The sequence below is a fragment of the Nicotiana tomentosiformis genome, chromosome 6 (assembly GCF_000390325.3).
Source record: "Nicotiana tomentosiformis chromosome 6, ASM39032v3, whole genome shotgun sequence".
NCBI classification, from domain to species: Eukaryota; Viridiplantae; Streptophyta; class Magnoliopsida; order Solanales; family Solanaceae; genus Nicotiana; species Nicotiana tomentosiformis.
The window spans coordinates 46,984,152-46,999,307 of NC_090817.1; the positions used below are offsets into that span (position 1 = coordinate 46,984,152).

Below are 15,156 nucleotides of genomic sequence, written 5' to 3' on the forward strand. Positions count from 1 at the left end.
GTAGAGGATCCCATTATTGAGAAGCTGGGCGAGGTGCCCGCAACAGAACCAGCCCCGGTAGATTTTGATGATAGCACCAGGCTTTCAGGAGGTCATGCGGCGTATGCTACGGTATATGGATACTATGACCCCAGATGGTTTATTTCCAGCATGCCCAGCCACATCTCATGCGGGAGGGGAAGCACAGACCCCTACTGCCCAAGCTCTAGGACATACAGCTTCCGTATATCAAACCCCAGGCCTAGACTAGCTGCGGTCGGCGAGCTGCAGAAGCTATTGGATAGATGGACCAGGCTTCACCTTCCTATCTTCGGAGGTGAGCGACATAAGGATCCCCAGGACTTCATTGATAGGTGCTGGGACAGACTGCACAACATGAGTATATTAGAGTCATATGGGGTAGATTTCACTACTTTCTAGTTAGAGGGTGGGGCCCGTAGGTGGTGGTAGTCTCATCTTCTCGGCAGGACAGCAGGTTCTCCTCCCATGACTTGGGATCAGTTTACACGCCTTTTCTTGGACAGGTATATTCCACCCTCTTAGAGGGAAGATATGCGGTTTCAGTTTGAGCAGCTCCAGCATGGTCAGATATCAGTGATCGATTATGTGGCAAGATTCTCTGAGTTGTCTCGCCATGCCCTTATAATACTTCCCACCGATGCGGAGAGAGTGTAGAGGTTTATTGCGGGGCTGCACTCAGGTATTCAGGCTACTATGGCCCGGGAGGTCGAGATGGGGACTTCTTATCAGTTAGTAGTGGAGATAGCTTGGAGAATTGAGGGTTACCATCATATAGGTAGAGAGCATATGCAGTGGGACAAGCGGGTCCGTTATTCCGGAGAGTTTAGAGGTGCCCCGGCTGGTGGCAGAGGTCAAGTCAGGAGGGGTGCTCTAGCGCGACCCTATTTCAGTGCCATGCCAGCGAGTTCTTACCGCCCATGAGCTATTCAGGGTTCTTGTAGTGGGTACTCAGGCCACCAACTTTCTTCTAGTGCCTATTCCAATGCCATGCCAGAGAGTTCCTACCGCCCACCAGCCATTCAGGGTTCTTCCAGTGGGTATTCAGGCCATCAGGGTCAGACTTCAGGACAGCAGATCACCACACCGAGAGGTTGTTACGAGTGCGGGGATCCCAATCATGTGTGGAGGTTCTGCCCTAGGCTTTGGGACAAGGCAGTACAGCAGGGTCATCAGCCCATGATTACAGCACTAGTCGTCCGGCCGCCCAGAGGTAGAGGGCAGGCGGGTAGGGGTCATCCTAGAGGTGGAGGCCAAGAAGGGGGAGGTCAGCCAGCTTCAGATATGCGGAGGCTAGCCAGTTGGTGCTCCAGCTAGATTTTATGCTTTCCCAGCCAGACCAGATGGAGTGACCTCAGATTTCGTGATCACAGGTACTATTTCTGTCTGCGGTAGGGATGCTTCGGTACTATTTGATCCAGGGTCTACCTATTCATATGTGTCATCTTTGTTTGCTCATTTCCCGGATATTCCTCGTGAGTCTTTGGGCACTCCTATCTATGTTTCCACTCCTGTGGGCTTTTCTGTTGTTGTACATCAGATCTATCGGTCTTGTGTGGTCACATTTTGTGGTTATAAGACTAGAGCGGATCTCCTGTTGCTCGATATGACCGACTTTGAGGTTATCCTGGGCAAGGACTGGCTATCCACATATCACTCCATCCTTGATTGCCATGCCAAGACTGTTATCTTGGCGATGCACGAGTTGCCTAGATTGGAGTGGAGGGGTTCATCTGTCACCACACCTAGTCGGATCATCTCTTTTATAAAGGCTCGACACATGGCCGAGAAGGGTTATTTGGCTTATTTAGCTTATGTTGGGGATACTACCGTAGAGCCTCCGTCGATTTATTCAGTACCAGTAGTTCAGGAGTTCCCCGATGTGTTTCCTTCCGACCTTCCAAGCATACCACCAGATCGTGATATCAATTTCAGCATTGATTTGGCTAGGTACCCTGCCTATATCTATCCCACCATACCGTATGGCTCCGAAAGAGTTGAAGGAGCAGCATGAGGAGTTGCTAGCAAAAGGGTTTGTCAGGCCAAGTATATCGCCTTGGGGTGCACTAGTGTTGTTTGTGAAGAAGAAAGATGGGACTATGCGGATGCACATTGATTACCGCCAGTTGAACAAAGCCACCATTAAGAACAAGTACCCGTTGCCGCGTATTGATGATTTGTTTGGCCAGTTGCAGGGTTATAGGGTGTTCTCGAAGATCGACTTGAGATCAGGGTAAAATTAGTTGAAGATCCGGGACTCGGATGTTACGAAGACTGCTTTCCGTACTAGATATGGCCATTATGAGTTCCTAGTGATGTCCTTCGGCTTGACTAACGCCCCAACGACATTTATGGATTTGATGAAGAGGGTGTTCAGGACCTATATTGATTCGTTTGTCATTGTCTTCATTGATGACATTTTGATCTACTCGCGTAGCATGGAGGAGCATGAGCATCATTTGAGAGTGGTGCTTCAGACCTTGCGGGAATAGAAGCTATATGCTAAGTTCTCCAAGTGTGAGTTTTGGCTAGATTCTGTAGCATTCTTGGGGCATGTTGTATCAGGCGAGGGTATTAAGGTGGATCCCAAGAAGATTGAGGAAGTTCAGAGTCGGGCTCGTCCTACTATGTCGACTGAGATTAAGAGCTTCTTAGGGTTAGCAGGCTATTATCGTCGGTTTGTGGAGGGCTTCTCATCTATTGCAGCACCTTTGACTAGATTGACCCAGAAGGGTGCTCCATTCCGTTGGTCCGATAATTATGACGCGAGCTTCCAGAAGCTCAAGACAGCTTTGACTATTCAGTGTCACCCAAGTCAGTTGTATTATGGTTAGTCCTTTATACCTTTCTATTAACACTTGTACTCTAAGCGATTCCACCATTGTGATACAAACTATTTTATGATAACCATGATCATCTCAATTTATATATTTTCTCCTCATTTCTCCTCGCCTCATTCTTCCTAGTTAGTGAATAGACATGCACTTTTCCATATGTTATGTGGTCTTTTCACTTAGGTGGGAATTCATCCCGCTCGCCTCTTAACACTTGTTGGGATACCCGTGGGAAAGTTTGTTCATCCGCGTATTACTTAACACTTCTTTGCTTGTAAGATTCTTAAGAGGCTCTCCATCAAGTCCAAATACCCTCTTGGGTTATTATAGCATCACATTTATTTCTCCCACTCATTCCGCCTTTCTTAATGCCTTGGAACTTTGGTTAAATCGAAAATCCATGATTAACCGTTTCTAAAAACTCGCAACCTTTCATATTTAATCTATAAATGATTACCCACCTCCAAAGAGACATTGATTTGATAAGTGAGACGTAAGCTTGAATAGCACATGTGGGTAGTGTGGGAAGCATGTAAATGATTCTAAGGTGTGAAAGAAAATTGGTTATATAAGCACGTGATGTATGGGAGGCATGAACAGGAGATTAATGATGAGAGTGTAAGTCTCTCCCAGGAGACAAGAAGTTATGAAAGGAGAGTCAATTGAACCCACAATGAGAAGACCCTTCTACTACAAACTTTATAAAAATCCAAAAATGTACGAAGTTGTATTACACTCCTAAAGTATATTAACATAAGGAATTAGAATCCCAAGCCCATGTGGCTGAATAAGAGCAGAGAACTTATGAGGTTAATACCATGGTGACTTAAATCTCCCTAATAGTCGAACATATATATGAGGGATAGAGACATGAGACATATGCCCCTGAAGTTGCTAAATTCAAGACTTGTGTAAATTTGGGACATTCGCCCCAAGTGGGGGGGAAGGGCCATAGTGAGGCCACTTAAATACAATGAAACATGAGTAAGACCATGTAACTATGATGTTTGAATTTTTTGTTGAAGACAGGTGTAGTCTAGAAAAGAGATAATGGGTAACGTGATTCTCTGCAAGGATATGCTAATGATAGACCACTAGTACCCCAAAAAGGTGGAAGGTTAAGGAAGGTAAATTCTTCATACATGGCAATGTGAATGACAAGGTCAACGATCCTAGAAACTAAGAGTATGTTTGTAAAGGGATTTTATACTTGTTAGAGGGTCAGGAACAATGGAGTTCTAGTGTTGCCTTCCGGCTCGGGGATGTATACGGTGTATTGCGATGCGTCACGCATTGGTTTGGGTTGTGTATTGATGCAGGAGGGGCGAGTTATTGTATATGCTTCACGTCAGCTGAAGCCCCATTAGAAGAATTATCCTGCGCATGATTTGGTGTTGGCCGCGATTGTTCATGCTCTTAAGATCTGGAGGCATTATCTTTATGGGGTATCTTGCGAGGTTTATACTGATCATTGCAGCATTTGTTCAAGCAAAGGGATCTCAATTTGAGGCAGCACAGATGGCTTGAGTTACTAAAGGATTATGACATCACCATTCTTTATCATCCGGGCAAGGCGAATGTGGTCGCGGATGCCTTGAACAGAAAGGCAGAGAATATGGGTAGCTTGGCATTCATTTCAGCAGAGGAGCGACCACTAGCCTTGGACACTCAGTACTTGGCTAACAGACTTGTGAGGTTGGATATTTCAAAGCCCAGCCGAGTTCTTACATGCGTCGTTGCCCAGTCTTCACTCTTGGAGCAGATCAAGGCTAGACAGTTTGATGTCCCGCACTTGTTGGTCCTCAAAGAGACGATACTATAGGGTGGTGCCAAGGAGGTTACTTTCGGCGAGGATGATGTTTTGCGACTCCAGGATCATTTATGTCTTCGTAATGTTGATGGCTTGAGGGAGAGGATTCTAGAGGAGGTGCACAATTCTTGATATTCCATTCACCCAGGTGCTACGAAGATGTATCGCGACCTGAGGCAACATTATTGGTGGTTTAGGATGAAGAAAGACATAGTTGAGTATGTAGCTAGGTGCGTCAACTCCCAGCAGGTTAAGTATGAGCACCAGAGGCCAGGTGGCCTACTCCAGCAGATGACTATACCGGAGTGGAAATAGAAGCGCATTACTATGGACTTCGTAGTTGGGTTGTCGCGGACCTTACGGAAGTTTGATGTAGTTTGGGTCATTGTCGATAGGTTGACCAAGTCAGTGCACTTCCATTCTAGTGGTGACTATGTATACTTCAGAGAGTCAATCTTGAATGAATTCTATCAAGACTTGATGTTTTGAAAATTTTCTCCCCTTGTTGGGAGAGCTTGATTGGTAAAGTGCGTCTCCACTTGCTGGGAGAGCTTTGCAATGAGAAATGTATCTGCTTGTTGGGGAGATCTTGATTTGTAAAGTGTGTCTCCGCTTGTCGGGAGAACTTTGCACTAAAATATAAAGTAGTCTCCGCTAGGGAGCGATCGAAATCATGCCTAAATCTTCACAAACAAAACGTTAAAACATTCAGAGTAACGGCGAAATCAAATATAAGCATGCCCAAGAGATACTCTTGACTGCGAAGCTAGGTAGCAGCCATTAATTGACAAAATGTTGGTGATGAGGTTTGCGATTGTCTATTCCAGCATCCGTGATTGACGAAGCGGTGCTGCAGATTGCTTTTCGTTGGTGAAGTTTGCAGTTTGCTATATACAAGGCTCTAGTTGGCGAAGCCGACGTCCAATTTGTACAAGGTGCTCTGATTGATTGAGCTGACGGTTTGCTATATACAGGACTTTGATTGGTGAGGCCGACGCGCGATTTGTACAGGGTGCTCCGATTGGTTGGCTGATGATTTGCTATTTACAAGACTTCGATGAGTGAAGTCGTCATGCAATTTGTACAGGGTGCTCCGATTGATTGAGCAGACGGTTTGCTATTTATAGATTTCTGTGTCAGCTGTTTGATTCCAAAGCACATGCAAATGATTCAAGAGTTAGCCTTAGTTGTTCTCGAAAATTCAAAGTAAAAGGAGGAGAGATAATCTTGGGCAAGTGGCGGGTCTGTCATTTGCCCCAGTGTGGTCCCAGCGATTCTGTACTCCATGTTGACCCTGCACTCAAAGAAAACTTCTTAGTAGGGGAGAGTTGGTTTGCGTCGATCGTAGTATTGATTTGCCCTAGCCTTTGACATGATTGCGCCACGGAGTTCGGTAGACGGAACAAATTAATTTATATTATTTTAGTAAATATTTTGAAAATACTTATTTCTTTTTAGGCAAACGCGGTCGTCCCGGATTATGACATGTTACAAAAGGTTCTCCACATGCGAACGTATCACTTCGAGAACTTTATCCCGTTGAGGTCGATCTTCCATGGTGTCTCTCACAATGCGGCTACTTGTTGTTGTGACTATGCCCTAATTACGGCTAATGCATTATAGAGGTTTCCTAAGGTTATGACCGAACCCTTTCAGGTTGCCTATGTATCCAAAACAGAATCTGGTCTGAACGTAGTTCGTGGGATATTGATGAAATGTGATGAAACGACTGAGCCTAACTCAGACAGCCTACGTGTCCAAAACGGAATTAGGTCGGAATATAGTTCAATTACAACAGATGCAAAATGATGAGATTAAGAAATGAAAAGTGGCTGAGTCTGACTTAGACATCCTACGTATCCAAGTGGATTCAGGGCAAAACGTAGTTCAATTACAAAAGACAACTGAATCCGATGAGGATTGCCTACGTATTCCTTTTTGAGTAAATCAAGCTGGCGTAATTCCCGAACAACATAAAAAATGATATTTGGCTTTTCTATTACAAGGGAAAGAGGGGGAGAAATCGAACCCTATGTGAGTTGCCTACGTATCCATATGTGGGAAGTCAGGTTGAACGTAGTTTTGTTTCATCAAAATCCTAACTCTATCTGTCTTTGGGCATAATATCTCTTGATTGCATCCGAGTTGATCGGCTTCGTGCTGAATTTTCCATCTATTTCTGCTAAGATTAGAGCTCCACCAGACAGTGCTCTGAGGACCACGTAAGGACCTTGCCAGTTTGGTGCAAACTTCCCTTTAGCTTCTTCTTGATGGGGAAAGATTTTCTTCAGAACCAACTGTCTTGGAGTGAATTGGAGAGGCTTTACTCTTTTGTTAAAAACATTAGCCATCATGTTCTGGTATAACTGACCATGTCATACTGTATCCATTCTTTTATCGTCAATGAGCATGAGTTGTTCTTGCCTTACCCGTATCCACTATGCGTCGTCCAATTTTGCCTCTTGAATGACTCTTAAGGACGGTATCTCAACCTCTACGGGTATCACTTCTTCAGTTCCATATACCAACATATATGGCGTTGCCCCAGTGGATGTTCTCATGGTAGTCTGATAACCCAGTAAAGCAAAAGGTAGCTTCTCTTGCCATTGTCTGTGATTGACCACTATCTTTCGCAGAATCCTCTTGATATTATTGTTAGCTGCCTCGACTGCCCCATTCATTTGTGGTCTATAAGTTGTGAAATTGCGGTGGACAATTCTAAACTTCTCTCAGATTTCCCTCATGAGGTCGCTATTGAGGTTGGAAGCATTGTCAGTGATGATAGACTTTTGTATCCCAAGTCTGCAAACGATGTTGTTCCGGACAAAATCTGCCACCACCTTCTTTGTGTCGGCCTTGTAAGTAGATGCCTCGACCTATTTGGTGAAATAGTCAATGGCTACCAAAATTAAACAATGTCCGTTAGACGATGCAGGCTCTATGGGTCCTATCACGTCCATGCCCCAGGCAGTGAAAGGCTAGGTTAAACCTATTACATTTAACTCATTTGGTGGAACCCGGATGAAGTCTACGTGAATCTGGCACTGGTGACACTTCTGCACAAAGCAGATGCTGTCACTTTCCATAGTCGTCCAAAAGTATCCAGCTCTCAAAATCTTTTTGGCTAACGTGAACTAGTTCATGTGGGGTCCGCACATCCCTGCATGTGTTTCTTCCAATAGTCTGGTTTCTTCGACAGTGTCTACACATCTCAGCAAACCTAAGTCTGGGGTCCTCCTGAACAAGACTACTCTGTTAAGGAAAAAGTTGTTTGCCAACCTCTTGAGGGATCGCTTCTAACCATTAGTAGCATTTTTTGGGTACTCCTGGGTCATAAGGAACTTCTTGATGTCGTGATACCAATGTTTACCATCTGGTTCTTCATTCATCTGGAAGCAATAGGCATGTTGATCCTTGATTTCTATCTCGATGGGGTCGATGTAGTTCTTGTGTGGATGTTGAATCATAGATGATAAGGTCACAAAGGGTGTCGGCAAACTCGTTCTGAATTCTAGGGACGTGAATCTGGCACTGGTGACACTTCTGCACATAGCGGATGATGTCGCTTTCCATAGTCATCCAAAAGTATCCAGCTCTCATAATCTTTTTGGCTAACGTGAACCCGTACATGTGGGGTCTACACATAATTGCATATATTTCTTCCATCAGTCTGGATGCTTCGACGGCGTCTACACATCTCAGCAAACAAAATTCTGGGATCCTCCTGTACAAGACTTCTCCGTTGAGGAAAATGTTGTTTGCCAACCTCCTGAGGGCTCGCTTCTGACCATTAGTAGCATTTTTTGGGTACTCTTGGTTCGCAAGGAACTTCTTGATCGTGATACCAAGTTTTACCATCTAGTTCTTCATTCACATGGAAGCAATAGGCATGTTGATATTTGATTTCTATCTCGATGGGGTCTATGTAGTTCTTGTCTGGACGTTGAATCATAGATGATAAGGTCACAAGGGCGTCGGCAAACTCGTTCTGAATTCTAGGGACGTGGTTGAACTCTATCTTCTTAAACTTCTTGTATAGTTCTTTCACACAGTGCAGGTACGGCAGTGTCTTGACATTCTTAGTTGACCATTCTCCTTTGACTTAGTGTATCAACAAATCGGAATCTCCTATGACCAAAAGTTCTTTGATGTTCATGTCGACTGCCATTCTGATTCTGAGGATGCATGCCTCGTATTCAACCATGTTATTAGAACAAGGAAATCTTATCTTTGCCGATGCTGGATAGTGTTGTCCAGATTCCGAAATCAAGACTGCCCCAATCCAGACTCTTTTGAAGTTTGATGCTCCATCGAAAAACATCCTCCACCCAGGGTATGATTCTGCAATATCTTCCCCGGCAAATAGTACTTCTTCATTGAGGAAATACGTGGTAAGTGGTTCAAAATCCCCATCCACTGGATTCTCATCGAGTTTGTCGGCTAAATCTTGTCCTTTGATAGCCTTCTGAGTTATGTACACAGTGTCAAATTTGCTAAGGAAAATTTGCCATTTAGCTAGCTTTTCGGTAGGCATTGGCTTCTGAAAAAATGTACTTGAGCGGATCGAGCCGAGATATCAAATGCGTGGTGTATGGCGACATATAATGCCTTAGCTTCTGAGCAATCCACGTCAGAGCACAACAAGTACATTCTATCAAAAGTATACTTGGCCTCGCATAGTGTGAACTTATTGCTTAAGTAGTAGATGGCCTGCTCCTTACTCACAGTTTCATCATGCTGCCCCAATATGCAGCCGAAGGCTTTCTCCAAGACTGAAAAATAGAGCAACAACGGTATCCCTGGTTCAAGGGGAGCCAGCACTAGCGGGTTTGAAAGATACTCTTTGATTCTATCGAAGGCTTTCTGGCACTCCCCCTTCCATTTCGTGGCTGCATCCTTGTTTAGTAGCTTAAAATGGGTTCACAGATTAGTGTGGACTGGGCTATGAAGCAACTGATGTAATTCAATCTTCCCAAGAAACTCATGATATCTTTCTTGCTCTTTGGTGGTGGTAATTCCTGGATGGCCTTGATTTTCGATGGGTCCAGTTCTATCCCTTTCATGCTTACAATAAAACCAAATAGTTTTCTAGCAGGGACTCCGAACGTGCATTTTGCTGGATTCAGCTTCAAATTTTACCTTCGCAGGCATTCGAAAATATTCCTCAAGTCATCCAAGTGATCTGAACTCTTTCGAGATTTATGATGATATCATTCACATACACTTCAATTTCCTTATGAATCATGTCGTGAAGGAGGGTTGTCATGGCTCTCATGTAGGTGGCGCCTGCGTTCTTGAGATCGAACGACATAACCCTATAACAGTAGACTTCCCAAGGAGTGGTGAAAGCTGTCTTCTCTGTGTCTTCCTCATGCATTAAGATTTGGTGGTATCCAGCAAAACATACAAACAACTATAGTTCATGCTTCGCACACTTGTCGATGAGAATGTGGATATTTGGAAAGGGGAAATCATCCTTTGGACTGGCTTTGTTAATATCCCAGTAATACACACATCTTCTGATCTTTCCTTCCTTTTTGGGCACTGGGACGATGTTTGCCAACCAGCTTGGATAGCTGGTGACGCTTATTACATTTGCTTCTATTTGTTTTGTCACCTCTTCCTTTATCCTTAGACTTAAATCAAGTTTTAACTTCCTGGGCTTCTGCTTGACCAGAGGTCTTGTAGGGTCAGTGGGTAGTCGATACGAGACAATGCCGGTGCCTAATCCTGGCATGTCATCATGGAACCATGCGAACACGTCGACGTACTATCGGAGGAGCTCAATCATTTTTTCCTTCTACTTGGCTTCTTGGTGAATGCTTATTCTGGTTTCTTTCACGTTTTCTTCGCTTCCAAGATTTACTACTTCCATTTCTTTGATGTTGGGCTTCTTATGAATCTCTAGCTAGTCAATCTCTTCCAGGAGATTGTCCTTCATCATACTGTTCTCATATTCCTCATAATCTGGATCGTTGCGCTCAGCAATTTCGTTACATATCATAATTGCGGAACGTGATTTTTTATCGGTTTGATTATTGAAAAGAAAAGATACGTAAAAATCAAGCAGTAAAATATAGTTGCAATATTTAGGAAAATAATACTTTTTTATTTCATCAAAAGGGGAATGGCTTAAGCGTTCACAAAAGGCAAATGACAAAAAGGTACAGACACGGTGCATGCCTCAATTGACCGTGCTCTTTCAAAAGAAACCTTTTATAGTTTCATACTACCAAGACTTCTGGCGAACCAAAGATGGACCGGATGTCCAATTATGCAGCTCTTCCCCTGGTTCAGCATCCCTGATAGTTGGTGTCTTGATGTCAGTTCCTTTACAGCATTCTTCAATCATATTCACGAAGAGCTTTCCCATCCCGTCGAAGATATCATCTTTGGGTGTTGAACACTGTCTCGGACTTAAAACATGCTCTAGCACAAAAACCTTTTTCCCGGAGCTAACGGTGCGGGTTTTCCCTTTTGGATGCTGATATCCTATGCCGGCCCTTCCTTTCTGCCCATTGTGTTCAATTGGCTCTATGATCCCATCTAACTTGGCTCCCAACCATGTTCATGACCTATATCTATATTTCATCATCTCTCTCATGGACATCTTGGATCTGTATGGCGATTACTTTCACAGATTCTATTCAGTCATCTCCATCTCAGCAGTTTGTATGATTTCTACAGCATGGAAGGCGACTCCATCTAGTCCCTCAATGAATGGGACAACATACTCCAAATAGGCGGAGTGACCCCACTCGCAGTGGACCACGATCCTTTGGCATCCCCACTCGAATGTTATGCATTGGTGCAAGGTAGACGGTATGGCCCTTGCCATATGTATCCAGGGCCTGCCCAGCAGCAAATTGTAGGAAGAGGAGATGTCCATCACTTGGAATAACACTGGAAAGTTGATTGGCCCGATTTGTAAGGCTAGATAAATTTCCCCAATAACATCCTTTGCGAGCCATCAAAGGCTCTCACCCTTATGTGGCTTTCCTTAACCTCCCTCAAATGAACTCCCAACTCCTGCAGGGTGGAGAGCGGGAAAATGCTTACTCCTGATCCTCCATCGACCAAAACTCAGGATACCACTTTGTCCCCGCATTTGACAGTGATGTGAAGAGCCTTGTTGCGACTTGCACCTTCGATAGAAAGTTTGTCTCTTTTGAAAGGGATCATGCTTGCTTCTACCATTTTCCCAATTGTCGTGGCCAACACCCCGCTAGTAGTGTTACTCAGTACAGTTACTTCTCTTAGTACTTTCAACAAAGCGTCCTTATGGCTATCAGAGCTCATCAATAGATCCATGATGGATATTTGTGCTGGAGTTTTCTTTAACTGTTCTTCCACATAATACTCTTTACTCGACATTCTTTTCCAAAATTTCGCGGCTTCTGGGTCTGTTATGTTCCTCCTTGGAATTTGTTCTCTACCCAAATTTCCTCGATTGACCATTTCAGGAGTGTAGCATCTCCGAGACCTAGTCATGCCATGGGCTGTGGCAGAGTCTATCATTTTGGCCTTTCCCTTTTTGCTGGTAGGTCCATGGGACAGTTTTGTATTCTCGATCTTCTTCACTCTGAGTATCATCTGTAGGTAGCTGTGGATAAATTTGAACTGTCAATGTAGGCTTTAGTTGTACTATGATGATGGACTCTTTTGAGGAGGGATCCTTCTAGCTTCTACATTCCCTATAGTGAAAATAGTTCCTTTCGGCTCATATTCTTCGTCTAATGTGATCATGTTGGCTCCCCGGTTTCGATGATTAGGCAATGTGTTGCAGTTTATATTAGGCGGTGATGGAAAGCACTGGATGGCTCCACTCTTGATCAGGGTTTCAATTTCATTTTTCAACTTGAAACAGTCTTTAGTGTCGTGCCCCAGTACATTGGAATGATGCACGCATCTCTGGGTGTATCAATCCTACTCTTCTCAACCTTTCAAACAATTAGTCCAGAGGCTCAGCAATCGGGGTATAGGTTCTGGGACCCCTTACTTCAAAGTTGGGAGGAGGATGTGGTGCATACACATGTCAGTTTTGGTGAGTAGTTGTTTGGACAGGAGCATATGGTCATTATGGGTTTTTGTTGTTGTTGGCTCGAGGAGGGTTGTATCGTGGTTGAGGGTTGTAGTATGGTTGGGTATTATAGAGTGGAGCGGAAATGGATGGTGGTGAGTGGTTGTTTGGGGAGTACGAGGTGCTTCCATGAGATCGGTTAGTTTGATAGTAGGGGACGACTGTTGAGACCTCTTCTTTCTTTTTCTTCTCGTTGCTGATTGATCCTAACTGAATGGCCTTATTGGCCGCTTGCAGTGCTGCCATGGATTGCACCTTACCCAATTTTATGCCCTGTTCTAAGAAATCTCCCATCTTAACCAGCTCGGAAAACTTTTGACCCATCATCTTTTCAAAGTATATTCCCTACTGGGATCAGATGAAGTACTTGGTTAGTTCACTGTCGTCCAGCGGCGGTTGCGCCCTGGCAACCTCCGTCATGCATATTCTTGAAATGACTCAGATGGTTTTTTCTGCAGGTTCACCAGCGCGAACCGATCATGAGTGATCTCTTTATTGAATCGAAAATGGTTCATGAAGTCCTCCACCATATCTTGCCAAATTCTCCAATTTCGCTGGTCCTATTGAGTATACTAGGTGAGTGCTTCTCCCGTCAGACTCCTTATAAACAATTTCATCCTTAGTTTCTCATTCCTCCCCACTCCGACCAACTTGTTGCAATAAGCCCTTATATGTGCATGAGGGTCCCCTGTCTCATCTAAGACATCGAACTTTAGAGGTTTGTACCCTACTAGCATATCCACATATAGGTGAATACAAAGGTCCTCATAGTCCAGGCTTTCACTTCCTCGGGCAACATGGAGATTCTTCATTTGCCTTCTCAACATTTGAAACTGCTCAGATACCATCTCTTCTTCCTTACGCCTGCCCTCTCTCTCCATCTCGGCGTACTAACCGATCTCATATGGCACCTTGACCATGAAGGGTGCTGTAAAGGTAGGTTTGGTGATGGAATATATAGGGGGAACGTACCGCTCATCGGGAGAGCAGTGGGAAATCTTGGACAATGGGCAAAAGCCCGATCCAGTAATATCGCATGAGTGAAGAAGGGCAATGCCTCTTGTAAATCTCTTTCGTCTAGTGCACGATCATGAAAGGACTCGAGGAAGAAGCCATGGCTAACTCCGTGCCAGCATCCGCAGTTAGATGGGGGGAAAGTGTTCTTCGGAATGACTGGGCATAAAGGGCACGTAGGCAGTGAATCGGATTGAAAGCGAAAGCCGCCAAAAACAGGCGAAATGCTCTCAAAACCAATTCACTTGAGCGAGATAGAGGAGCCTAACGATACATCCAATACCAATGATCTGTACCTAGAATGCATTGCTAGATCTCTGCTCTAGAAAGCTATACAGGCAACAATGAACGTGCTTTGACCTCGGGCTACCCTTTTATTACTTCTTTTAGAAAATATCATCAGAAAGGAGACAACCCACTCAAAAGACCCCAATTTAGCATTTCTTTTGCTTGTCCAGTAACATCTTCTTTCTCAAAAAGAAAATGGAGGAACCCGGTCTTAATCCCTCTAAACAATAGCAATAGCACGAATCCTATGCTACGGCATGTGAAGGAATGGTTCCATGAATCATGGGAGGATCTTAACAAATTTCCCATCAGATGACTACTATGACTACATCATCATCGAGGCACACCGGTCTGAACATGCCAGGTTGGTTAAAAAAGCCAAGGGCAAAGCCAGGGGGAAGGGACAGACGGAAAGGTTAGTTCCTGAGGTTCTAGAAAATAATAAATAGGAGTGTGGGTATATACAAACCTGACGGATGGGATAAGAATCATTTTTTGGGAGATCAACCAACCCAACCCCATCACTGACTCGGCTCGGCTTTGTCATACATAGAAAAGGATGGTTCTAAAGTAGGTGTCAAGCTGAGAAAAGGCGGAGAATTTGTGTGGATAGATGCCATATGGAAGGTCTAAGGGAAAGATGTCAATTGGTCTAAAAGGAGCCACCATAAAATCTAAGGTCTAAAGGAAAGATGTCAGTTGCAACTGACATCTTTTCTTTTTAGGGGGTAATAATAAAGCAAAAGAAAATAAGAAGAAAGAAAAAGAAAAAGAGCAAGAGTCAGTCTTTTCATCTTTAAACGGGTTTAAGAAATCACATAGAGCAGGCAATTCATGCATTACAAACTAGCGTGTTCCTAAATTTTGCAGGGACCTCTCATTGCCAGAGGTAGGCCTAATTCGCGGATGTTTGACAGACATTTAGACTTGACACATTTAGATTCAAAGCAATTTGTTTTCATTGATAATTTGGACTGATATAAGAGGGAACAAGGATTATATCTTAGAGTTGCATGGGCTTAAACAATTTACCCTTTTGGAAAGTAAAAGAGAGAACTGAGGATAAAGGTACAAAGTGGGGAAAGAGAGGGAAATCAACCAACTCTAATAAC

At 44.0% G+C, this 15,156-nt stretch overlaps 2 protein-coding genes across 2 annotated transcripts; both read left to right on the top strand.

Annotated features, from left to right (window-relative positions):
• The first annotated feature begins 1,008 nt into the window (after window positions 1–1,008).
• LOC138893933 (uncharacterized) lies at window positions 1,009–2,032 on the top strand. Its single transcript, XM_070178603.1, has 2 exons — window positions 1,009–1,285; window positions 1,392–2,032. The coding sequence occupies exons 1-2, from the start codon at window positions 1,009–1,011 to the stop codon at window positions 2,030–2,032; spliced, it is 918 nt and encodes a 305-aa protein (XP_070034704.1).
• An 85-nt stretch (window positions 2,033–2,117) lies between these two features.
• LOC138893934 (uncharacterized mitochondrial protein AtMg00860-like) lies at window positions 2,118–2,852 on the top strand. Its single transcript, XM_070178604.1, has 2 exons — window positions 2,118–2,214; window positions 2,584–2,852. Exons 1-2 carry the CDS (start codon window positions 2,118–2,120, stop codon window positions 2,850–2,852), a joined length of 366 nt encoding a protein of 121 aa, XP_070034705.1.
• Window positions 2,853–15,156: the final 12,304 nt, after the last annotated feature.

Coding starts and splice junctions, on each gene's coding strand:
- LOC138893933 (XM_070178603.1), top strand. CDS start 1,009: ATGCCAGAGAGTTCCTACCGCCCACCAGCCATTCAGGGTTCTTCCAGT. Junction 1,286..1,391: donor TGGAGGCCAAGAAGGGGGAG/GTCAGCCAGCTT, acceptor TCGTGATCACAG/GTACTATTTCTGTCTGCGGT.
- LOC138893934 (XM_070178604.1), top strand. CDS start 2,118: ATGCGGATGCACATTGATTACCGCCAGTTGAACAAAGCCACCATTAAG. Junction 2,215..2,583: donor TTTGTTTGGCCAGTTGCAGG/GTTATAGGGTGT, acceptor ATGTTGTATCAG/GCGAGGGTATTAAGGTGGAT.